The 23,570-nt window shown below is 62.9% G+C and overlaps 3 protein-coding genes across 14 annotated transcripts; 1 reads left to right on the top strand and 2 right to left on the bottom strand.

Moving 5' to 3' along the window:
* Window positions 1-3,496: 3,496 nt before the first annotated feature.
* RFNG (RFNG O-fucosylpeptide 3-beta-N-acetylglucosaminyltransferase) lies at window positions 3,497-7,303 on the bottom strand. Its single transcript, XM_039859829.1, has 8 exons — window positions 6,983-7,303; window positions 6,449-6,497; window positions 5,798-5,900; window positions 5,567-5,720; window positions 5,355-5,443; window positions 5,110-5,275; window positions 4,469-4,554; window positions 3,497-4,382 (listed from the first exon to the last, which is right to left on the bottom strand). Exons 1-8 carry the CDS (start codon window positions 7,259-7,261, stop codon window positions 4,301-4,303), a joined length of 1,008 nt encoding a protein of 335 aa, XP_039715763.1. The 5' UTR covers window positions 7,262-7,303; the 3' UTR covers window positions 3,497-4,300.
* On the top strand, window positions 7,056-12,354 carry GPS1 (G protein pathway suppressor 1). Of its 8 annotated transcripts, none has more exons than XM_039859817.1 (15): window positions 7,351-7,467; window positions 7,633-7,836; window positions 8,435-8,527; window positions 9,013-9,194; window positions 9,568-9,732; window positions 9,802-9,937; window positions 10,030-10,107; window positions 10,248-10,305; window positions 10,688-10,773; window positions 10,953-11,047; window positions 11,135-11,240; window positions 11,313-11,393; window positions 11,478-11,615; window positions 11,699-11,833; window positions 11,906-12,354. In XM_039859817.1, the coding sequence occupies exons 1-15, from the start codon at window positions 7,435-7,437 to the stop codon at window positions 11,978-11,980; spliced, it is 1,665 nt and encodes a 554-aa protein (XP_039715751.1). In that variant the 5' UTR covers window positions 7,351-7,434; the 3' UTR covers window positions 11,981-12,354. The 8 variants fall into 8 exon arrangements, with proteins under 8 accessions (XP_039715754.1, XP_039715751.1, XP_039715750.1 ...); XM_039859816.1 differs by having other exon boundaries at window positions 7,352-7,467; window positions 10,245-10,305; XM_039859821.1 differs by having other exon boundaries at window positions 7,403-7,467; window positions 7,752-7,836; window positions 10,245-10,305.
* A 259-nt stretch (window positions 12,355-12,613) lies between these two features.
* On the bottom strand, window positions 12,614-22,017 carry DUS1L (dihydrouridine synthase 1 like). Of its 5 annotated transcripts, none has more exons than XM_039859826.1 (14): window positions 21,902-22,017; window positions 17,142-17,385; window positions 16,621-16,813; window positions 16,118-16,168; window positions 15,730-15,842; window positions 15,268-15,350; window positions 15,011-15,114; window positions 14,656-14,800; window positions 14,322-14,418; window positions 14,152-14,240; window positions 13,722-13,867; window positions 13,359-13,396; window positions 13,109-13,184; window positions 12,614-13,015 (listed from the first exon to the last, which is right to left on the bottom strand). In XM_039859826.1, exons 1-14 carry the CDS (start codon window positions 21,907-21,909, stop codon window positions 12,876-12,878), a joined length of 1,527 nt encoding a protein of 508 aa, XP_039715760.1. In that variant the 5' UTR covers window positions 21,910-22,017; the 3' UTR covers window positions 12,614-12,875. The 5 variants fall into 5 exon arrangements, with proteins under 5 accessions (XP_039715760.1, XP_039715762.1, XP_039715761.1 ...); XM_039859828.1 differs by lacking the exon at window positions 21,902-22,017 and adding an exon at window positions 18,180-18,286; XM_039859827.1 differs by lacking the exon at window positions 21,902-22,017 and adding an exon at window positions 18,102-18,267.
* Window positions 22,018-23,570: the final 1,553 nt, after the last annotated feature.

Below are 23,570 nucleotides of genomic sequence, written 5' to 3'. Positions count from 1 at the left end.
TGGAGCTTTCCTGCTGGGGGTGTTTTTGTTAATACAGCCAACTTACGTAATAAATACGGGGCTGTTGCTCCGGTGGAATTTCATCTCGGCTCACTTTCCGAACGAACACGTTGACCGAGATGCCATCCACATGCCGAAACGTCTGCGGTTCTGGAATGCACCGCCCAGCGCTGTTTATTCTGGTCACGGAATCGCCTAAGCCATGGCACAGCGGAGTTAATTCCATTATTCGCCAAGTCTGAAGTGACTGCAAACACAGAATCAGCTACGACGGGGCCCCACGGGGAAAATGCACGCCCATTGTCTACGGATTATAATCTTAAATCCTCAAAACAGCTCCTTCAGGTGGGTTCCATTCTCCTTATTGCATAAGAGGAAAAGCGAGGTTTGGAAGTTCTGAGTGACAAGTCTGGGGCCTCCCACAGACGGGCCTGAGCTGGGCTCCCGCGGTCTGATGGCGCCCGGGCTCCCTCCAGAGGCATCTCGGAGGCAGTGTCTCACCTGGTACACCCTGGGCTGGCGGTGGCACACCTTGCGACATTTGCCGAGTCCATGAGTGACCAGGAGAGCGGGTGTTGATTTGGGGTTACAAATAAATTTTTTCTACTGGGAAAATTCATAAACACAGACTCCACAAAGGGCGAGGGCTCACTGTGGCTTCGTCAGCACGGAGGAAGCCCGCGCCCACAACCACGGGCTCTGCCCTCGCCCCCCACCCCGCCCCAGGGAGCTGGTCCACTCCACGGGTCCCCATTCTTGAAGCCAGTGCCCGCACAGTGCCTGGCACAGGGCGGGGTGGGGGGCGGCACCCCGATACTCAGTGAACACTGTCCGGAAAGTGTTAGATGGAGGTCAAGGTACACACGGCTTAACGTTTAACCTTAATTAACAAAACCGTAGCTTTATGTGATTACACTGAGAGAGGAGAGGAGGCATCCGAAAAAACGCAGAGGAAAGGGCCTGCAGAAGCCAGCGACTCAGCCGGTCAAAGCTGCTGTCCCCCGTGCCGCCCAGTGCTCTCCGGCTCACGTGTCTTCCCACGGCTCCCTCCCCCACCTCGAGGACTCCCCAGCTCACCTCTGTGGATTCTCGCCTTGCCAGCCAACCAACGTTCTTACCCCTGTAGCTGTGTAGGAACAAGACTATGTAAAAGTGCTCGTTATGTCACAGTCGGGGCTCAGCCTTGGGTAGGAATCGGGTGAGCAGGTGCCGGCGTCAGTAAGCGCTGCTCCCCGCTTACGGCCTAGGAGTCCCCGTCTCCCTGTTCGAGAATCCTGTGGCGGTGCCGATAACGCCAAGGTCGCGGGTTCTGCAAAACCAAATGACCCGCCGTAAGACCGGCGGTGTGAAAATTCCTCCCCCCGGCGGCCCCCCACTGAAGGTTCCCCTCCCCATCCTGAGAAAGGAGGCACATGCGAAACCTCAAAGGAATCGCGCGCCCCCTGCGCAGACCCTGCAGAAGTCTGGGGACTGTGAGAAATCCAACCAGGCCGGGCTCTGCGTGGAGCGTTGCCCCACCTGCTCCGCCGCCTCCTCTAACGAAGTGGTCTGAGCGCCGAACTCCTCCGTTGGGTGTCGCTTCCTGCAACGACTCACGTACTGTACGTCTGTTATGAGACACACTTTGTTATTTACAAAATGCCAAAAACCGAAAAGAGGAAAAGAAACATTTTACTAACGTTTGCATTTTTCAGAGACAACTGTCCATGGACACTGCTGCGTTTCCTTCCAGGCTTTTTCTCTCTGAAGCAGACGTGGACCAGCTACCCCCGCAGACTCTGCAGCCTCGGATGCTGCCCAGTCCCGCTGCCCCCGGGAGGACACTAGGAGGTCTGGGGTAACCATCTCTCTGGAGCCAGCGAGGGAGGGGGTCTGTGCCGGGAGGTGGTCGGGCTGCTCCCCTGGCTTGGTCCCCACCTGCTCTGAGCTCGGCGGACGGTGGATGCGGGAGGGGCCGTGGCTGAGCAGGTCCCGGGGCTGCTGTGCGGTCCACGTCTGGGATGTGGGAGGTGGCTCCTGGGCATGGACAGTTCCTAGTAACCCGCCATAAGGCCCCTCCCCAAGTGACCGGCGCCCCACGCCAGAGGACGCCAGCCGGCTTCTCCACCCTCACGGGCCCCTGGATTCCCCAGCTGCCCATTTCGGGGCTCCAGCCCTACTCTCGAGTTTGGGGGGCCCTTGCTCTCTTCCCACACAGTCCACACCGCCAGGCCCTCTGCACCAAGCCGACCACGTTGGCGGTGACTTGTCTGGGGTGGCCAGTCTCTTCCCAAGAGATCTGAGTGGCAGGGCTGGCTTCTCCTGGGAATGCTTGTTTGAATCAAAGTGGAAAATCACTGGTTTGAAAGTTTATAATCAGACTCCAACAATACAAAATGGCAGTTGGTGACCGGTCACTTCTGAGGAAAAAAGCTTCAAGGCCTGAGTCAGTGGACGTGAACTTAGACCATAAAAGAGGAAAAACAGAACAGGCTTGGCTCACAAAGCCACGGCAAAGCCCGGTCTCAGAGGGTGGCCTGTCCCCTGAAGACCACTTTGTGCCCTTGACCGTGGCATTTTGGGTGGCGTAGGCAGGGCAGAGGGTGAACAGATATGACGTCCCCTGCCCAGTGGCACCGAGTGGGACTAGGGCCTCTGAAGCGTCTGGCCGTGAACACAGCCGGAACCTGGGTCTGAATAACCCGCTCGTAGGACTGCCCCCCGGACGTGCTGTTGGTGGACACATTTTCGTCCACGTCCCCTGCTGTCCGGGATACTGTGTCATGGGCGGGGCCTGGGGCCAGACTCAGGAAGGAGGGAAATCCTGAGATGACATTAACGGGACAGGAGGACGCAGAGCCCCAGGCGGCCGTGGATGGAGCATCTGTCCTCCTCACCCGCCGTGGGGCCACCTCCCACATCCCTCAGCCACGGTGGCCGTAGCATTTCTGCAGCATGCTCCTCGAATTCGGTGACCGCGGCTGAGACGCGGCCTTGGGCTTGCCGAGACCCCACTCCTTACACCTGTGTGACCCCCAGTACTTCCCCTTGGCCCAGAGACGCTCGACCCCACGCGCCCCAGGCAGTTTTCCTCCTGACTGTGCACCGACAGGTCTGACGGAAACCAGCCCCAGCGACGCTGACCTGCGCCTTGGGTATTGCCTGAAAGCCGTCCACACACACGTGTGCGGCCATGCACACACGTGCCCGCGCACCCACACCCAGCGGGGACCCACAGACCCCGCCGTCCACACACACGTGCACAATTCACACGAGCCGGGAACATGTGCGTGACCCGTACATGTGTGTATGTTCGCACGCAGTCATTCCACACGGTCAAAAAGCAAGCCAGCGCTCAGGAAGACCCCGCTAGGGACACGGTCTGTCACGTTTCTGTCACTCCCCGTGGGACGGCCTCGCTCACACCGAAGACTCCCAGGCCCGGCGCGGGCGCCGTGTGGCCCGTCCAGGGCAGAGCCACCAGGAGCTGCTGCTCCACGAAACAGCGAGGCGGAAGGAACAGTCGAGCCTTTATTCACCTGCTGAAGACGCAACGGGAGGCCAGAGGCAGCGGCCGAACCCCCTCCATCCTGCCCTCCAGAGGGGAGGCGGGGAGCCACCTGGAGGGCGCGGTCACACTGCAGAGGGGCCCAGAGCGGCTGCTGTTTGAGGGGCTTGGGGCCAGGAGCAGACGACAAACATGAAGCTGGAACACAGGAGTCTTCAAGGTCCCTAGCAAGGGGGTCTGGAGGTCTCGCTGAGGAACCTTGGCGGGGCAGGGGCAGGGGCAGGAAGGTGGCCTCTGCCTGGAGATACACAGCATGACTAGCCGGGGGCCCTGAGTCCTTGAGTGCTACTCCCCGGAGACCGTGAAGCCCTCTCTGGTTGCCTCTCTGGCACCAAGCCCAGAGTGGGGTGAAGGGGAGCTTCCCCACGTAACGCCGGCCTGGGCCCCTCCAGCGGGGTGAGGAGGGCAGGACAGAGTCTAGGGAACCAGACGCCAGTCCCCCCTCCCCCCGGCCCCCGCACACCAGGGTGCAGACACTCCTGGCGGGAGCAAGCCTCGGAGAGGCTGGGAGGAGAAGCAGCCTGCACGAGAGCCTCTGCACCCTCTGTGCAGGGTGGGGAGCACTGTCCCTGCTCCCCCAAAGCACTTAGTCACACGGGCCTGTCCGTGCCTGCACAGTGCCCGCTCCGGGAGTCTGGGTGTGGGGTGGGTGTGACCTAGGCTGCCTCAGGGAGTGGAGCGAGGTCAGCAGGGCAAAGCACTGTTCCGGCACCTGCCCCTGGGGCAGAGCCACCCTGGCTGGGGGGTAAGGGGTCACTGAGAGGCGAGGTCACCCTGCTTCTTCACAGGACACCAGTCCGTGTCTGGGTAGAGAAGGCAGTGCACGGACTTGAACCTGAGAAGGACGTGGGGGTCAGGGTGGCAGGGAGGGGCCGTGCTGGCTCCGGGGTGCCACCCCTGACCCCCCCGCCGCCCACTCACCGTGTGGGGTCCTGCTGCAGGCTGAAGCCTCCGGCCACGCTCACCACGTTACGTGGGTTCTCGGGGCCCCCGTAGCTCAAGGTGACCTGGTGGGAGAGGACCATTCACTCTCAGGGCTGGACCCCGCCCCTGCATCCTCCAGGGTCCCTAGCCACTCCGGGAGTCCAGCAGAGGCCGCCCGGCCTCCCGGGTCCCCAGGCCCCACGCATGCTCTCCAGGGCAGGGCTACAACAGTGCTGGAGAGTGACGAGGGCCGAGGCACGGCCAGCAGAAGGCACCGCAGCAGGCTAGGTGCCCGCCCCCCCAAAGCCGACTGGCCTCTTGCTGGCCTGACCTGACTCCCATCACCACCCAGACCACCACCCACTACCCAGCTGTCCCCGGCCCGCCTGCCTGGGAAAGCACAGCAGACGCCCTTTACAAACGAGCCCCCATGTGAGGCCGAACCCCAGGTCCCAACAGGCCAAGCCCAGGGTCCATGCTGGGATCCACCGCCCCTGGACCCTTGCTCGGCTGGGAGCCCTTGCTGGGCAGGCCCCTCAGGCAGCGGGGTGGGAGATGAGGCCCCTTGGGCAGCGGGGTGGGGGGAGCCAGGCCCCTCGGGCAGGGACGCCCGCCCGGGCTAGGGCTTCGGGCTGCACCTGTTGGAGCACGGCGTCGGGCGGCAGCCTCCGCAGGTTCTCCAGGTGGGAGTGGAATAGCGAGCTGTGCAGCAGGTGGGCGCCCAGCAGCCCCTCCACGATGTAGCCCACTGTGCAGTCGTCCGGCAGCCGCACCCGGTCGGCTGTGCTCATGAAACTGCCCAGGCTGGGGGCGAGGCGGGTTAGCATCGCCGCAGGCCGCATGCCCCCACCCGGTCAGCCGAGGCCCCCCGGATCCCACTCACCTGGCCCACGGGCTCATCTTGAGGGCAAGGCCCCGGCTCAGGCAGAAGCCGGCCCCGCCGGTAGCGAACCAGAACTTGACAGTGGTCGCCTGGGGAGGACGGAGCCATCGCTCAGGGCTCCGGGCCCCGGCCCCCACAGCGTGGCTTGGGCACCTGCCCTTCCCCACGGGGTCTCCACACTCTGAGCTGCCCGCCCCAGCCCCGCCACTCACAGTTCCACCTCCCTGGACCCTCTCAGTAGCCTCGATGGGGTGGTCCAGGCTGGGCCGCCCCAGGTAGATGTCCTGGCTGGGGGAGAAGGTGGACAGCAGCTGCAGCAGGCCCCGGGGGTTCACGTAGTTGTCGTCGTCCACGTGGCAGAACCACCTGGGGGCAGGGAGAAGTGGCGGTGTGCGGCCCGGCGGCAGCCCAGTTGGCCCCCCGGGGGCCCGGCCCCCACGCACTTGCGCCCAGACTCCATGAACTTGTCATACTCCACCGACATCTTGCAGCACAGTGCCTGGCGGGTGTGCACGGCCGAGCAGTTGGTGTTGACCACGTGGCCACCTGCCGGGTAGGAGGACGGGGGACTCATGAGGGCAGGATGAGGCCTGCAGTCAGCCCACCCCACCCCCGGCCAGGGCAAAGCATGGCTGTCCAACAGGTCACCTTGCTTAAGGCACCAAGGCCTGCTCTGACCACAGCCCTGGTTTGGCTTCGCTCAGCTGGCCCTGTTGCTGACCTCTGGTCTTTTCAGTCGATGCAGATGACAACCCCTTGGAACCCCACGAATGGAAAGCAAGAAACAGGACTGAGGTGGGACCTGTCTGACCTGACGAGTGGGAAGGTGGGGTAGGGATGGTTTCCCGGTGGGGCTTGGCTTGGGGCCCTGAAAGTCAGCCAGCAGCCAAGGGAGGCAGAGCATGGCTGGCAGGGAGGGGCCCTGGACGCTGGGCCAGCAGCCGGTGGGCATCCTGGCTCTGCCCTCTACCAGCCGGTGACCCTGAGCAGCTGAATCCCCCCTCCGCGTGGATGGTAGGGGATGTGTGGCGTTGAATGAGAGGTGTTGGGAGGGGAGGCCACAGGGCAAGCTGGCCGGGCTGGGGGCCGCTCACCTGCCTGGAGCTGCAGCTCAGGATCGTCGCCATCGGTGAAGATGAACGTCTGGGAAGAGAGAGCGGGTGGTGTAAGGGGTACTCCCCAAGGACTGCGGGCGGGGCAGACCCATGGCAGGCTGGGCGCCGGTAAGGGTGCAGAGGCAGGAGGCCTCCGGCTTGCACGGGGGTGGGTGGGGACAGTGTCAGCCGGCCACCATCCTCAGCCTCTGCTGTGGTCTTGGAGCCTGGCCTGCTCTGCCCTGCAGAAGTTTCTAGGGTCTCCGCCCAGTGTCAGCTGGGATTACCCACTCAAGTTTGGAGCCCAGAAAAGGGCAAGAGGGGGTGGGCCCTGGGCGGCCCTGCGTCCCCGCCGACTCAGGGCCTGGGGCCTGGCCACCGGGCCAGGGACACAGCCCTGGATAAGAGAGTCCTGGGGTCTGGCAGAACTGCTGCCAGGGTGGGGTTTCCAGGGATAGTGGTCTCGGGTTGGGGATCCCCGCGTTGGGGCTGTCTGGGCGGGCTCTCGGGGGCGGGGTCCGGGGCGGGACCCACCTGCCGGCGGGCCCGGGAGATCCAGGTGCGCAGCAGCAGCCCCAGGCGGGGCCCGTGGTTCTTCCGGGTGGTCTTGACGGCGATGAAGACGTCTTCGGGACGTAGGCGGGGTGCGGCGGCGCGGGCGGGGGGTCCGCGCGGGCCGGGGCCGGGGCTTGGCGTCGGGGCCTGGGCCGGGGCCGGAGCAGGCGCACGGGGTAGCGGCAGCAGTAGCAGCGCGGCCAGAGCCGCGGCCAGCGCGAGGCAGGCCCGGCACAGCGCCCCCCGCGCGCGGCTCATACGGCCGCTGACCGGCCGGCAGCGCCCTGGCCAGGCGCGCGTCGCGGCCCCTTTAAGAGCCGCCTCGCCTGTGCCGCGGCCCCTTTAAGAGCTGCCTCGCCCGCGCCTCGACCCGGAAGCGGTGGCCGCGCTGCCCCGGAAGTGGACGGCGCGCCGCGGCGGGGTGGGCGAAGATGCCGCTGCCGGTTCAGGTGTTTAACTTGCAGGTAACGAGCCGCGGCCGGCGGCCCCTCCGCGCCCCCGCCGCCGGGCCGGAGCCGAGGCCGAGGCCGGCTGTGCGGCCCGCGCGCCCCCGCCCCCGTCCCGGCCGCAGCGTCCCCGCGCGTCGGCGCTGGCAGGCCCGCCCGCGCTAACGCTCTTTCTCCCTGCAGCAGCCAGCCAGCTCTGTGTCAGGGTCGGGGGGTGCAGAGAGTCAGGACAGAATGAGGGATAGCCCGGCCCCCAGCGCGGCCGCCTCGTCAGTGACAGCTCTGTACTGCGCCCCTCCCAGCAGTAGGGCAGACCTCTTCCTGCCGGGCACGGCCGGGGACTTCAGCCTGAGCGCCAGCCTGTCGGCCTGTACGCTGCTTTATGAGGTACCGTCCAGGACAGGGGGCCCAGGACAGCCAGCGAGTGAGCGAGCCGGGAGGGGGGCAGCCCCGCCCACCGGCCGCCGAGCCCGCGCAGGGGCCGCTCGCCGTGCTCCCGGGAGCGCGCAGCTCGTGCCGCCAGGTCCGGCCCGCTGCGCCCCAGGTGACCCCTCCCGCCTGCGGATCGGCAGGCGCCAGGCCCCGCGGCGGGACTCGCCGGCACTGCTGCTCCGGTTGCTCGGGACGTTCCCGGGTTGAGGTCGCGTCCGTTTCTTCCCTATGGCTCGGAGGAAGCTGCGTCAGGACGGTGGCTGGGAACGTGTTAGGGACCCTCGGGAGTCCCTGGGTAGCCGTCCTCCATTGAGTGTGTTCCCGCTCCGGAGACGGGCGATTAGAATCCGGCCACGGGTTTCTACCCGACAGCCGCTAGTCTCGAGGTGCTGGAGACGGCGGGAGCGGGGAGGGGCTCCTACTGCCATTGCAGGGGCACAGGATGCCGCCTGGGAGATGGCGGGCCGAGCTGAGCTGGGGGCACAGTGAGGGTCTCTCGCCCTCCCTGGGCGGTCCTGGGCCCCAAGTGATAGGATGCCCACCCACGTTGCAGGGGGCGGTGGAGCCCATGCAGATCGATGTGGACCCCCAGGAGGACCCACAGAATGCACCTGATGTCAACTATGTGGTGGAGAACCCCACTCTGGTAGGAGCCTGTAGGGCCCTCTGGGGCCTAGGGGGTGGGGCTTGGGCGTCATCCACTCTGGCCCTCTTTCGCCCAGAAACCTACAGGGTTTCTAATCAACCATGTGTGATGGTTGTTAGCACAGCTGGGGACCCTGCACCCCACTCCACCCAGCCAAGAAGGGCCCGTGTGCTGGGGGGCCTGCAGGTTGTCTTCCGGTCAGGCTAGGTCTTCCTCGGGACCCAGATTATGAAGCAGTCTCCTTGCCCACCAGCCTGGTGGCGCAGTCACCAGCCGTGCCCACCGGGCCCTGGCCATTCGCACCCCACCTCCTGGGTGTAGCGCCACCCAGAGGCCTGTACTGGCTGCCATTGTGGCCTCTTTCTGGTGCCCACATGCCCATTCATTCCCATCAGGGGCCAGGGCTTCCCAGAAACTGCTCCCAACTTCCTAGCTGGAGCTGGGGCTGGGGTCTGGGGTCCCGCCTTGCACAGTTTCCCCCCCAGGACCTGGAGCAGTACGCCGCCAGCTACAGCGGTCTGATGCGCATCGAGCGCCTGCAGTTCATCGCTGACCACTGCCCCCCGCTGCGGGTGGAGGCCCTGAAGATGGCCTTGTCCTTCGTGCAGAGGACCTTCAACGTGGACGTGTATGAGGACATACACCGGAAGCTCTCGGAGGCCACCAGGTGAGGCAGGGCCGGGTATGGCGTGTCCCCATTGGGTCCAGCCCGGGCAGGGGCCCTTCCTGCCTGCGCTCTAGCACCTGGCCCTGGCCCTGCGGGCACTTATAGCAGTGCTCCTTCGGCACGGTGACCTGCTGCTGGCCTGGTGGTGCCTTATTGAAAAGCCAGCCAGGGGGGTACATGGGCTGGGTACCCCCTCTCCAGTGGGGAGAGGTCAGGCTCTGTGTGGTCCCAGCTTCTCTGCACGCATGTGCTCATCCTGACGCTGAGCAGAGCTCACGGTAACTTGCTTCTCTTTGGCTGCGTGCGGCGCCCTTTCCCCATTGGGCTGTTCCGCAGGCTCCCCCAGAGCCCACCCAACTGGGTCCTCCTGCAGGGAGCTGCAGAACGCGCCGGACGCCATCCCTGAGAGTGGCGTGGAGCCCCCGCCGCTGGACACAGCCTGGGTGGAGGCCACGCGGAAGAAGGCCCTGCTGAAGCTGGAGAAGCTGGACACCGACCTCAAGAACTACAAGGGCAACTCCATTAAAGAGAGCATCAGGTATGCGCGCTGGGCGGGGGCCGGGGTGCGGGGGTGCGTGCCAGTCTGGGCTCACGGCCCCGTCCGCAGGCGCGGCCACGACGACCTGGGTGATCACTACCTCGACTGCGGGGACCTCAGCAATGCCCTCAAGTGCTACTCCCGGGCCCGGGACTACTGTACCAGCGCCAAGCACGTCATCAACATGTGCCTCAACGTCATCAAGGTGGCCCTTTGGTGGGTGGCTGGGGGTGCGGGGCAGCATGCCCTGAGCCGGGGGCACCCCAGGCTGAGTCGGCCCCTGCTGCTGCCCGTCAGGTCAGCGTCTACTTGCAAAACTGGTCTCACGTGCTCAGCTATGTCAGCAAGGCCGAGTCCACCCCGGAGATCGCCGAGGTAACGCGCCCCCAGGAGCCCTGACCACTGCTGGCCTGGTGCACCTCATCCTCCTCGGGCTGGGCTGGGGTTCCGGGCAGGGGAATCAGCGAGGCTGTGGGGCGCTGGTTGCTCACGTGCACCATCTTCCCCTGCAGCAGCGTGGGGAGCGGGACAGCCAGACCCAGGCCATCCTCACCAAGCTCAAGTGTGCTGCAGGTGAGGACCCGGGTCTGGGGTGGGAGAGCACACACCTGAGCGCGGTCTGCTTGCACTCTGCGCGGCCGAGTGGGCTACACCGCTGAGTCCTTACAGGCGGGTCCGACCCTCGAGCCCCACAGCCCCTGCGGGAGCTGCCGCCTGCCCGGCCCCGGGGTGAGGAGCAGGGCCGTGGCCTCTGGCAACTGCTGTCCACAGTCCCCGCAGCAGCAACAGCGGCCCCACGTGGCCTTCCTGGGCGCGTCTGGAGGGCACCCTGTCGGTTGTCACTCTTGTCCCTCACCTCACTAGCCAGAATTTCAGTCCGAGGCTGAGGAACACGTGGGGCAGGAGGCCTGGGGCGGCCGGACAGTCCCCCTGGCCTCACCCCCACCTCCCGCAGGGCTGGCCGAGCTGGCCGCACGCAAGTACAAGCAGGCGGCCAAGTGCTTCTTGCTCGCCTCCTTCGATCACTGCGACTTCCCCGAGGTGAGGGGCGCGAGTGCCCTCGCTGGAGTGGGGAGCAAGGGAGGGCTCTTCGTTGAGGGGTCCCAATGGGGTCCCCAGCGCTAAGTGGGCGGGGCGGGGATTGACACAGCAGGGGGCTTCCTTTCTGGCCTGGCTGTGGTGACCCCAGGTATTGGGACTCCGTCCCTTCTGCCCCTCAGCTGCTGTCCCCCAGCAACGTGGCTGTCTATGGCGGCCTGTGCGCCTTGGCCACCTTTGACCGGCAGGAGCTACAGCGCAACGTTATCTCCAGCAGGTGAGTGCCAGTGGGTGCCAGTGGGTGCCAGGCCCGTCAGGGCGTGGGTGGGCAGCAGAGCAGCTCTGAGGAATCTGGTGCCTGCAGCTCCTTCAAGTTGTTCTTGGAGCTGGAGCCGCAGGTCCGGGACATCATCTTCAAGTTCTACGAGTCCAAGTATGCCTCGTGCCTGAAGATGCTGGACGAGATGAAGGTGCGGGCCAGTCCGGCTAGAGGGTGGGGGGCGCCGGGCCTGGGGTGCGGCCCTGATCTGCTCTCCCCTCAGGACAACCTGCTCTTGGACATGTACCTGGCCCCGCACGTCAGGACCCTGTACACCCAGATCCGCAACCGTGCTCTCATCCAGGTCAGTGTGGGGCCACCAGGCCCAGGCAGGGCACCGCAGCTGCATCTGCAGGCCGCGGGCAGCTGACTCCCCTCTGCCCTGCAGTATTTCAGCCCCTACGTGTCAGCTGACATGCGCAAGATGGCCACGGCCTTCAACACCACGGTGGCGGCGCTGGAGGACGAGCTGACGCAGCTCATCCTGGAGGGGCTCATCAACGCCCGGATCGACTCCCACAGCAAGGTGGCCAGGCTCTGGCCAGGGTGGGGCCGCCAGGAAGGCCGTGCTCCACAGTGCCCCGCTGACCAGCCCCCCCTCCCCCGCAGATCCTGTATGCCCGGGACGTGGACCAGCGCAGCACCACCTTCGAGAAGTCCCTGCTCATGGGCAAGGAGTTCCAGCGACGCGCCAAGGCCATGATCCTGCGGGCGGCCGTGCTGCGCAACCAGATCCACGTCAAGGTGGGCAGTGGCGGCGCGGGGGGCGGGCAGGCGCATGCGCACCCGCAGCTGACGGCTGTGTCTCCACCGCAGTCTCCGCCCCGGGAGGGGAGCCAGGGGGAGCTGACGCCTGCCAACAGCCAGTCCCGAATGAGCACCAACATGTAAGGGCACCGCCGGCCTCAAGACGTTCTGCATGCCCTGCCCGACCCTGGACCTGACACCTGGGCCCGCCTGCTCGAGGCGCTTCCAGAGGTGCCACCTGTGGCCCACTCGGAGGGGCCTTGCCACTGGGTGCCAGCCCTCGCCCCCCTGCCCGGGCTTCCATGCGCCCCACTTCCCTGCCGGCCCCCTGCTGTGGGCACAGGATGGTGAGCTGCCCCTTGCCCTTCCTGCAAAGAGAGGCCAACAGGGCTCACCCCAGTGGCACCCAGGGCCCCGCCTGCCCGCCAGCACGGCCCCCCCGCCTCCCCGTTCCTGTATTACTTAGGGTCGCAGACCGGTTGTGAATCTTAGTCCATTAAAGGGCAGCCTGAGACACATCCCTTGCGCTGCTCCTTCTGAGTGCCGGCTCCCTGGGGCAGGCTTTGGGGCAGGGCTTGGTCTTGGTCCCCTGGCTCACCCTCCCTCACATTCAAGTGGCCAGGCAGGGACACAGGGGAGGGAGTCAGCCCTAGCTGTCCCTCTGCGAGGCGGCCTCTCCTCTCAGGAGGTCTCAGACCAAAACGGGATCGAGGCAGGTTTGGGCTGGTCTCCACCGGCCAGACACCACCCTCTCAGCTCGCGGTCAGGGTCGAGGTCTCTGCATGCGTCTTTGACGTGGTTTATTGTTCGCGGTTGCGGTTGGACACACGCAAGTTGCGAGGACAGGGCAGGTCCAGCCTGGGAGCCTGCTCGCTGGCGCGGCACTCTGGGCCCCAGCGCAGGTCGGGGCGGGCCATCAGCTCGTCTTTCCGCGTGAAGTGGCGGGGACTCCCTGAGTCGAGGCGTTTCCTTACAAGGGACTCACTCTCCAGCAGCAGTCCTGGGCCCGGAGGGGCAGTGTGTCCGGCTCCCTCGCTCTTCAGGCCAAGGCACTGCCCACAACCTCAGGGAAGCCAGTGGGCTCCCTGGGCCCGGCCTGCTGAGGGTCCGGAAGCCGAGGCTGGGCCCCCTTCCAGGCCAGAGACTTCTCCAATTTGGTTTTAAAAAGCAGTCCGTGACCTGGCAGAGACGGCAGGAAAGGACGGGCTCAGGAGGCTGAGGGGCCCCGCTGGTGGGGGCCGGGGGAGGGGCGAGGGCGGTGAGGCTGCTCACCTGGGCAGTCCGCAGTCTCCTGGGAAGCCTGCTTCTTGCAGCAGCCCCGGCACAGGTTGAACACGCACCTGTTGCCCTGGACACAGGAAAGCTCGTGAGCCTGTGCAGCGCACAGCAGGGGCTGCACCCCAGGCCAAGGCCTCCCCCAGACTCCCAGGGGCTGTCCTAAGGCTGGACCCAGCGCCCGGGGCCAGCCCCGCCCGCCGTCCCCTGGAACTGAGCTCTGCTCCAGGCAGAAGGACCGACTCACCTTTGGGTTTCCACACTGGTCGCACTTTGCATATTTTGCTGGGAAAAGAGCACAGGGAGATCCTAGCTGGAGACGGGGCCCCTTCCGCTTCTGCCTCCTACGTGAAGCCCCTGGTGGGTGTCCCCGCTCACAGCGGCCAGCAAATCCAGGCAGCTCGGCGGCGCACACAGCAGGCTGTCTGGACGGGGCACTGTCGGGGCCCTCCTCCCACCCCAATGGCTCAAGGGCTCTGCGCCCACCGCCACGTCTCCCACTCTGGCCCCTCCGGCTGTCAGGGCTGCTGGCAGCCTCCTCGGGGTGTGGGAGGGTCAGGACCCTTCCCAGAGAGCCACCTGCCCTGGGCCGGCAGCGGGAGCAGCTTACGTTTCAGCGAGGGGTCGAAGGTCTTATGGGGGTTCCTCAGCTGCTTCTTCTGCTTGTTCTTAGACAGGACGTCCACGCTGCCCTCCTCCTCCTCCAGGGCCCGCTTGCTGCGGGCAGCCCCGTTCTCCCTACTGCCCTCCTTGGGCCTGAAATGGAACGGCAGTGGGCGGAGCTGGGGACACCCAGTAGCTGTGGTTCCAGGGCCTGAGCCTCAGCTAAGGCTGTGGCCACGGATGCCAGCCTGGCCTCGCCTCTCAGAGCCCGGGGGTCGACCTCTTCACCCCAAGATGTAAAGGCAAGAAAAGATGTAAAACCTAAGCGTCCACAGACAGGGGAGACCAGCTGGGCCCCTGGAGGGATGGGCTAGTGGGCAGCCTCTCCCCTGCCCTCCGTGCCCCCTGTCCCCCAGGCCGTGTCTGTGGGAACTCACCCTGGCCGGAAGTAGGGCTGGCAGATCCAGTGGAAGAATGGCAAGCCGCCTGCAGGCTTCTCCCCCTCCTTCTGCCTGGACATGTCCTCCTGCAAAAGCCCAGAAGGCTCCTGGTCACCAGCCAAGCTCTCCCACTCCACCCTGTCTCATATGGCCAGCCCTGCACGTGCCTGACACCGAAGTTTCAGCTCCTGGCTCACCGCGGCGATGCCCTCCAGGGTCTTCACTTTGGCAAGCTCCTCTCGAAGCTGCTGGTGCACCTGCAGCCTGAGACAGCCACCCCATCACGGCACCCACTGCCCAGCCCCCCGCCGACCCCCGAGCCGCGGGCAGAGGGCACTGCCTCCTTCCTGCCCCGGCTCCCAGCCTGACCTCACCGGTCACCCCAGCCCTCCCAGACCTGACGAGTGGCAAACTATTTCGGTGAATGTTTGCAGAGAGCTGCCTCTTAAAGCCCCCAGTACCCCTCAGACCAGACGGCATCTGCCTTGTTGGGCAACTCACGTGTGGTGCCACAGCTTGAAGAGGTGGGCCCGGACGTAGGACAGGGGGCAGGGGTGCCGCTGCACGATGGCCAGGTACTCGTCGGCCAGTTCCCACACTGCGGGGCTGCGGCCCTCAAACAGGGCAGGATTGTGCAGGTTGCCTTCTGTAGGGGGAGGGGACTCGAGGCTATGGACACTCATGCCCCAGAGGAACATCCCACCCCTATACCACATCACATCAAGGGCAAGGCTAGCCACTGGCCGAGAGCTCGGGCCCATCGGGCAGACAGGCCTGAGTGAGGGCTCAGGTGTCACAGCGTGGACAGGCCCTCCAGCGCCTGCCCGTGGCAGCCCCCGGCCTCACCCACACTCACCCGCACTCATGACGCCCTGCACCCCTGTGTCCTGGATGCAGCGCTCCACGTCCCGCAAGCACTGGATGTTCCCGTTGGCAAACACGGGGATGGCCACTGCCTTCCTGCGAGGGGGCGGCATGGGCACACTCAGGAGTGGGACACGGCCCCTGCTCCCTGGCTGGCGCCCAGGCCCCCAGGCGCTGTCTCAGCAGCCGCCTCTCCCCCACTGCAGCCCAAAGGGCTGTCCCCACTGGGTTTCCTGCCCGTCCACTCACCGCACGGCCTTGATGTGCTCCCAGGACGCAGGGCCGGACAGCGGCCCCTTCTGCTCCTTGGTGCGCCCATGCACGGTCAGCAGCTAGGACACAGCAGCACTGGCTCGGTCCCCAAACCAACCCCAGGGGACCCTCTCCCTCTGGCTTCTGGGCATCACCTTCCCATGCCCGCGGCCTGGCTCTGTCCTGCCCCACTGACCTAGTCCCCTGGTCTGCGTTTACACAAGCTAAGTGGGAAGGACGGACATCAAGCTGCCCCCAGGGCTAGTGGGAGGAAGGTGGCCGAGGTGTCCCCGGCCCCAGCCCATACATGCCTCCCTTCTGAGAGTGAGCACAGGGCTCATCCGCCTTCCTCAGACCTCGCCTCAAGGTCCCCGTGGTTCCTGTCCGCCCGAGGGCAAGGGCCGCCCTGGGCTCAGGGCCTGAAGGACACAGGGGCGGGAGGCAGCACAGGGCCCTCACCTGGCAGCCAGCCTTCTCCAGCATCCGGGCATACCTCACGGTCTTGTCGATGTCGGGGAAGACACGGATTTTGCATGTGACCGGGACAGAGAGTTTCTCGTGGGCCAGCAGAACTAGGGGAGACGCGGCTTCTGAGAGTCTGGGCGTTTGCCCCCAATGGGCTGTGGAGACCACGCCCTAAGCCCCCAAGGGAGCACAGGCCCCGCACAGCCAGCCCCCATTCGATGGCCGCTGAGCGATGCGCCTGTCCCCACGGCATGTGCAGCACGGGACAGGTGACTCCACAGCTGCCTTCCACAGCAGGGTGAGCGCAATGACTAGGAGGACTCTGCCGGCCACTGTCCCCCCCTTTGCCCCGCCACCCACACCTGGCATGTGGCCCACTCACTCATTCTCTGGAGCAGGTCCCACTCCTCCTGTAGGAAGGCTCCATAGTGACCTGCGAAGGACACGCACGGTCTGCTGCAGCCCCTCCTGCGCGGGCTGCGCAATCATTGACAGAGCCCCGGGCTGGGGCCTCCCCGACCATCGGCCCCCACGGACTCCTCAGGAGGTGCGTTTAGTGGGTGGGGCGCGGAGACCGTCACCGAGCAGTTCTCGGCATCAGATGTGGCGTCTCCATTTGCCTGGCTGCCTGAGCTCGAGGGGGAGAAAGGCTGAGCCCCATGCGGGGGTGGGGGCCACTAGCGCCAACGCAAGGATGTGACGCGACCTCCTTCCAGCAAAACCCGTTTATCCGGGGGAGCCCAGCGACTTCCCAGGCACGAGGGAGTGAGGGACCTCCGAGAGCCGGCATAACTCTGGCCCCCCTTGGCCTCGCTCAGGGCCCTCCACCTGCAGCCTCTCCCCAGCCTGAAGCCGCTGCCGCACACACACCGGACCTGGACTCACCTCGCTTGGCTATCATCTGTGGGCAGCCCAAATTCAGATCGATGGCGTCACAGTGATCCTGAGCTAGGAGAGCCGCCTGGACGAACACCTCTGGGTCGTTGGCACAGAACTGGAAGAGCCGCGACAGCCACCATGAACCCCAGCCAGGCCCTGGTCCCTTGGCTGCTGGGCCCCACAAGAATTCACCTGTGACCTGGTGGGGGTGTGGTCCCAGAGGCTGGCTGTAGGTATCCTGTCCTAAACACTTGCAAAACGACTAAGCTAAGACATGACCTGCCATCACGAGGCACAGATGTCTCTTTATTTTGACGGAAAGCTGTCACTGACTCTCCTGGTTGCTGTCACGGGCCTGTGGCTGGCTCTTCCCCGGGGCCCAAGCTGTCCATCCGCCAGGTGTGAGCCAGCACCCAGGGGAGGGTCCCTTCTCTGGGGCTGTAGGTGCACCTCCCGCTTCCACGGCCCTCCCAGCTCCCAGTCAAGAAGCTGTTTCTGGAAGGGCTGAAGGCCAGGTGCCTGCCCACCTGCACGATGAGGGGCCGGTCCTCCGGGCACACCTCGCAGTACAGGTTCTCCTTCCGGTAGTTGGCATCGCGCACGAAGACCTGGGCGTGCAGCATGGGCGTGTAGCAGAGCTGGGCCCCGTGGCGGCGGCTCAGCAGCCTCCAAGCCAGTTCGCTCTGGTCCACCATGGGGGCCACCACGTGCCGGGCACCGCCCAGCGTGCGGCTCCAGAACTCGAAGCCCTCCAGCTTTGGCATCTCCACGCTGCAGGGGGAGGGTCAAGCTCAGATGCCACTCCAGTGCCGCCCCACGGTCACAAGCGCCGACACTAAAGGTATTGGCTGGTGTGGGCCAAGAACCGAAGCCCAGTGCCGCCACTTTGCAGCGGAGACTTGGGCAAGTCACTCGACATCTGTGAGCCTTAACCTGTCGCTTATTGGCCTGACCGAGCCGCTTGCCTGGCAGGGCTGGTGTCGAGTAAACGAAACCGAGAAAGCAGTGTCCTAGTGGGCACCTGGCCGCACAGGCCACCACGAAAAGCGGTAAGTACGAGGCCCAGGGACCCTCCAAGACAGGCCAAGCCTGTGGCGACATCACTGGAAATGTGCAACCGGGCCTGGCCTCCCCGCCCACCCTCCTCCGGCGTCAGGAGGGTCCTGGCCGGCCCGGAGGCCGTGATACCGAGGGTCCGGCACTGCCCGCCCACCTCCTTCCTGGGCGACGCGGTTCTCAGCCCTCGGCCAAGGCGCGAGGAGCAGCTCTCTTTGCCGCCGGCCGCCGCCGGCCGCCACCAAGGCCAGCCCGCCCGGAGGGACGCGCCCTCCGCCACCCGCGCGGCCCCGGCCGGCAGCAGAGGCCGCGTCGGAGAGTCGGACGTCCCGCGCGGGCTGTGCGACGGTCGAGTAGGGACCTCACCCCAATAGCTCAGCTAAGTGCCCAGCTGCGTGTTCGCAAATTGTGAAATGACATGGAAAACTCGCCTAAGTGCCAACGAGGTCCCCAAGAAGACCAGGGCAGCGCGGGTGTGGCGGCCGTCTCCGCTCGCCAGGGTCACCCACCTGGGGCGGCCGGAGCTGGGCGCCCGCCGGGCCGCGTCCTCGCGGGGCGGCGTGCGGGGCTCCGGGCTCGCGCCGGGCCCAGGGCTCCGCGCCGGCGCCGCCGGAAGGTGCGTCCGCCAGAGCGGTCCGGGCGGCCCGCGGTGCGGCGGGAAACTCGTCCCCGGGAAGCCGCGGCCGGCGGCGGAGGGGCCGCGCGCAGGGTCGCAGGTCTCCCCGGCCGGCCCGGAGCAGGGAGGACTCGCCGGGACCCGCCACAGCGCCCGGTTTCGAATCCGAGCCCGCAGTGTCCCCAGGCGGCCCCGCGAGGGTGTCCCCGCCCGGTCGCTGAGCGTCAGAGCCCGGGGCGCCGCGCCGCGCGGGAGGACCCGAGGGCCAGCGGCGCCCGAGCCTCGCCGGCGGCGCCGTCAGCCCGCGCGGCCCGGCCCCCCGCGGGCGTCCGGTGAGAGCGGGGTCCCTGCGCGGAGAAGGGCCGGGCTCCCACACCGGGTCGGGGCGCGGGGGGCCCTCGGCGTCGCGTCCCCCGCACAGACGCCGCCAGAGGGCTGGGCGCGAGCGCGGGCGGGCGAGGAGGGTCCGCGCCTTCACGCCGGTGTTTACATTAGCCCAGGTAACGCCGTCTGAGCCTTTTTATCTTTTTCGGCTTCAGCAGGGCTACTAGAAAAATGTACATATACGTGGGCGGGATTTCTGGAATCTCCTCCCCCAAAAAGCAATGATAAAACTGGTCGGGATGGTTAAAAGCTGCCCTTCTAGGACTCTGGACGTTGACCAAAGGCATACGACCTTTGAGAAACACTTATTCGAAAAACAAACAAACAAATAAATAAATAAAATGAGGACTGAGTGAGAACAGTGGGAGCCTGTGCAGTTTTCTGCGGGACTGCTTGCACTCCCTCCCGGGAGACCTAGGTTGGCCTGGAGGACCCGAACCTCCTACCGACGCTGGAGGAGAAGGCTGGCCTGATTGGGGGAGGGGAACACCCCCTCCCCCAGGGTGTTCGCGGGGCTCCCTGCAATCGCAATCCTGGGCGACCGGCTAGAGCCACATACCCTCAGCCGCTTGGGGCCATGATACTGTTGGAGCGAGCAACAGTGCAGCCGGAAATGGAAGGAGAAATTCAGTAAATAGCCACAGCGGCCTCGCTGAGCTACCGGAAGTCCCAGTAGTCCGCGATGCTGTCTACACGCTGAGGAAGACCCGCGATGGTCCCAGCTACACGCCGCTTTGTGCAAAAAGCAAAAAATCCAGGGTCACATTGTAAGCTGCTTGAGCTTTGCAACTATACACAAAAACTGTCACAGAGCTGTCAGCGAAGGGTACAGACCTTACTGGTTCAATAGGTTTAAGCATAGTCTCTAACCAATAATTGGCTGGCCACCAAACTATATGGAGCCGGGGCCAGCCTTAGGAAAGCTAGGCTTACATGTAAATATATTTTTAACTCTAGCAGAGATACCGGTGGCCACACACCGCTGAGGGCACAGACTCCACAGAATTCATCCAGGCTAGGCGCTAAGCAAACAAATTACCAGCTCCAATAACAACACACAGTGAGGGGGACGGGGTCAGAATCCAGAGCTTCTACATTATCTAAAATGCCCAGTAGTCGAAAAGTTATGAGACATTCCAAGAATCAAGGAAAAGTGGTTCATACAAATTGTCTTCGAGGGGGCTAGACTGTCCAAGAGAAGAAGAGAAGACACAGTACAATGGACCTTAAGAAGAATCAAAAGAGAATACTGAGAAAAACTGTATCCGCAGAACTAAATTAGATGAACTTGATGCATTTCTAAAAAAATACTTTACTGAAACTGACTCAAGAGGAAATGAAATCTGAATAGATCTACAACAAGTAAATGAATTAGTGATTTCAAGTATTCCCACAAAAATAGCATCCAGGCTCAGAAGACTTCAGCGAGTTCTGAGAAATTATAAAAGATTGATACTAATCTTTTACAAACTTTTCTTAAAAATAGAGGAGATAATATGACCCAACTCATTCTATGAGGACAGTATTATCCTGATCCCGAACCAGTCAGAGGCATTATAGGGAGAGAAAACTACGTGCCGCTATCCTTCATGAGCATAGTCACAAAAATCCTCAAGATGACAGCAAACCTAATCCAGCACCGTATATATATAAATTGTATACCACGGCCAAGTGGTCTCTATCCCAGGAACACAAGGTTCGTTATCTGAGAATACGTGTAATACTCCATCTTAAGAGAATTAAGTATAAAACTCAATTATCTCAACAGATGCAGAGAAAGCATTTGACGAAATCCAACACCTATTTATAATAATAAAAACAAAAACAAAAAAAACCCAAACTGGGAACAGAGGGGCCCTTTCTAAACTCGAAAAAGAGTATCTACCAAAAAAAAAAAAAAAAACCCCACGGCTAAGATCATACTTGATGATGAAAGACCGAATGCTTTTTTCCTAAGATCAGGAACGAGGCAGGGATGCCTGCTCTCCCCAGTCTTACTCAAAATGGTCCTGTTCTAACCAGCACAATAACACAAGAAAGATAATACAAGCATATAGATAGGAACAAGAGAAATGTCTCTTTTTGCACATGACATAATTGTCTACATAGAAATTCCCAAAGGATCTACAAAAAAAACCCCACGACAACTAACAAATGAGTTCGGTCAGGTCAGCACACGCAAATCGATCATATTTGTATGTACTAATGACAAATGTGAAAACCGAAATTGCATTCTCAACACCATTTACGATTGCTCCAAAGAAAACGAAATACTTCGGTACAGATCTAACAGTATGGAGAGGATCCGTAGGCCAATTTTTACGAGATTCCCAAGAACGAAACCGAGGAAGACTTTCTTGCATGGTATGAAGAGTCAAACTGTGACCGTGGGTCAGAGGGCTCAGTGTCGTAAAGGCACGAATTCTCTCCAAATTGATCTTTACATTTAGTGCAAATCCATCAAAAATCCAGCAAGGTTTGTGTGAACGAGAACAAACCCAGAAGAGCTGGATCCGTTTTGAAAAAGAAGCATAAAGTGGACAGAATCCCTGTCCCTGGCGTTAGGGCTGCCTCCATAGCGACGGCGACACTGGCTTTGCCATCGCCAGTGGCCACAGCCGCAGAACAGGGAACCCGGCAGTAGGCCCACATGGCTATACCCGGATGACCTTCAGCAAAGGCGCAAAAGCAGGGGGTCGAGAGAAGGAGAGGCTTTTCCAAAAATGTGGCAACTGAGCATCTACAGAGGAAAAAAATGGACCTCAGCCTCAACCCTCACACAAAAGCTCACTCAAAATGGGGCACGAGCTTAAATGTAAAAAGCAAAACTGTGCATATCAGAAAAGCGTAGAACGTCCGTGAGAGCGAAATCATGTTGCATGGAAAGGGCAACTTGACAAATTGAACCTCACTACAATGAAAGGCTTTTGCTACGTGTTAGATTGGGAGAAAAGGCTGAAAGGGCGAGGCGCGGACTGGCGGAGATGACCTGCGAGACGTCCGGCCGAGCGAGGGCTGGTGGCTGGAAAATATAAAGCACTGCCAAAACCCCAGAGAGCACAGTCGATCCGTGTGAAAAGTCAAAAAGGCTCGCCAAAGATGACCCTATAATTATAGAAAGACGCCGTGAATGCACAGTCTCTCCCTCATAACTGACTTGAAAGGCGAGTATATGAACGATATGCACACGATCGAACGGTCGGGCCGATAACATACAGAAATGAAACGCACTTGCCCATCGTAGCTCGAAGGTGGGTGGGGACAAACTCTGTGGACTACCGGGATGACCAGATGGAAAGACGAACCCATAAGGACAAAAGAAGGGAGCGGAAATGGCGAGTGAGACGGGTCCGGTGAGCGCCACCCGGAAGCGGGCACCTGTCCCGCCCCGCCTTCTCCCAGCGTCCTTAGCGACAGCCGCGCCTTCATTCCCGAGACCGGGAATCAGGTAACGGAGGGGGAACGTGCGGTCCTCACAACGCGCCGACCGCCGAGACGGACTCAGGAGGAAATCACACACCTGAACGGACCCGTCACGGGTAGAGAGACTGAACTATCGCAGCCATGCCGCACAGCGTGAGAAGGGGACCGAGCGCCGGTAAGTGCAGCACGCGGCTCTCAAGGAAATCACGCTGAGCGGCAAAGCCCGTCTCCACGGCGAGGGCGGTTCCGTTCACCCAATGGCCACACTTACGGCGACGGGGAACGGAGTAGAGATGCCCGGGGCTGGGGCTGGAGGCGCAGAGAGGGAGCCCGCTAGCGGTGGGGCCGTTGCCTCGATAGCGGCGGGGGCTGCACGAATCCACACGAGACGAAATTTCGTAGGACCACGCGCGGATGCACCGAGGTGAGACCGCTGAGCTCCGCACGAGCTCGGCGCGCGTGTCCGTGCCGGCTTCGGGCTTGTGCCCTGCGCGGACGAGATGCCGTCACCCGGGAGCTGGGCAAAGGGGACACAGAACGTCCCGCACTTTTTTTTGTTTGTTTTGCAACTTTCTGTAAATCTTTACATAGAGTTTTAAAGTTAAAAAAAAAAAAAATTTCACAATAGCCAAGACACGGAAACCACCTCAGTGTCCACCGACGAATGGTGAGTGGATTAAAAAAATGGGGTATGAAGAAGATGGAAGTCCTGCCGTTTGGGACAACGTGGATGGGCTCAGGTCGTTGTGCTGAGTGAGAGGGGTCAGACGGAGAGGACTTTGGCTTGATCTCACTTAGACGTGGAACCTAGAAAAGCCAGACTCCAACTAGCGCAGTGGTTGCCGGGGGCTGGGAGAAGGCGGTCGACGACCAAAGCTCTAGGACGGATCGGTTCTGGGGCGCTGGCGGGCCGCGCTGTGCCCTTGAGAGCCTCTAAGGGAGTAGCTTTCAAGTGTTCTGACCGCCATCACCCCGACAAAGGTGCATGTGAGGTGAAGGACATGCTCACTAGCTTCACCTGTGTAAACATCTGGAACGCACATGAGTCGGATCAACCATCCCTGTCCAAGCCGCACACAAAGGGAAAACGAAACGAGTTTTGACACAGACATACGCACCGGTGAAACTCTCATGAGCGCAACGACGAAAACACCGGTTACCCCAGGGTTTCCTCGTACCCCTTGGAGAGCCCTCCCCTCGCCCGCCTCCTTGTCTGTAGCAAGCCCTGATCTAGTTTCTGTCACCGAAAGTTCGTTAGCGTCCTAGAACTTCACAGAAACGGCATCGTCACGTGTGCTCTCGCTCGGTCCGGTGTCTCTCGCTCGGTCCGGTGTCTCTCGCTCGGCGTCAGAACCCCCCGCACGGCCGTGTGTGTCCACGGCTTGCTCTTTTGTGTTGCCGGTGGCGGCCCGTTGTACAGATGGGCCGCGAGGTGCCTGACCGGACACCTCGGCTGTCTCCGATTCGGGGCCGTTGC

Source organism: Pteropus medius, unplaced genomic scaffold, assembly GCF_902729225.1.
Source record: "Pteropus medius unplaced genomic scaffold, Ma_sr-lr_union100, whole genome shotgun sequence".
NCBI classification, from domain to species: Eukaryota; Metazoa; Chordata; class Mammalia; order Chiroptera; family Pteropodidae; genus Pteropus; species Pteropus medius.
Note: the sequence above shows the minus strand (reverse complement) of the source record. Positions and strands in the feature narration are given on the sequence as shown.

Coding starts and splice junctions, on each gene's coding strand:
- RFNG (XM_039859829.1), bottom strand. CDS start 7,261: ATGAGCCGCGCGCGGGGGGCGCTGTGCCGGGCCTGCCTCGCGCTGGCC. Junction 6,498..6,982: donor TCTCCCGGGCCCGCCGGCAG/GTGGGTCCCGCC, acceptor CTCTCTTCCCAG/ACGTTCATCTTCACCGATGG. Junction 5,276..5,354: donor AAGATGAGCCCGTGGGCCAG/GTGAGTGGGATC, acceptor CCTCGCCCCCAG/CCTGGGCAGTTTCATGAGCA.
- GPS1 (XM_039859816.1), top strand. CDS start 7,435: ATGCCGCTGCCGGTTCAGGTGTTTAACTTGCAG. Junction 8,528..9,012: donor TGGTGGAGAACCCCACTCTG/GTAGGAGCCTGT, acceptor TTTCCCCCCCAG/GACCTGGAGCAGTACGCCGC. Junction 11,834..11,905: donor GCAACCAGATCCACGTCAAG/GTGGGCAGTGGC, acceptor TCTCCACCGCAG/TCTCCGCCCCGGGAGGGGAG.
- DUS1L (XM_039859826.1), bottom strand. Junction 13,185..13,358: donor ACCAGTGTGGAAACCCAAAG/GTGAGTCGGTCC, acceptor TCCTGTGTCCAG/GGCAACAGGTGCGTGTTCAA. Junction 13,016..13,108: donor GGAGACTGCGGACTGCCCAG/GTGAGCAGCCTC, acceptor CGTCTCTGCCAG/GTCACGGACTGCTTTTTAAA.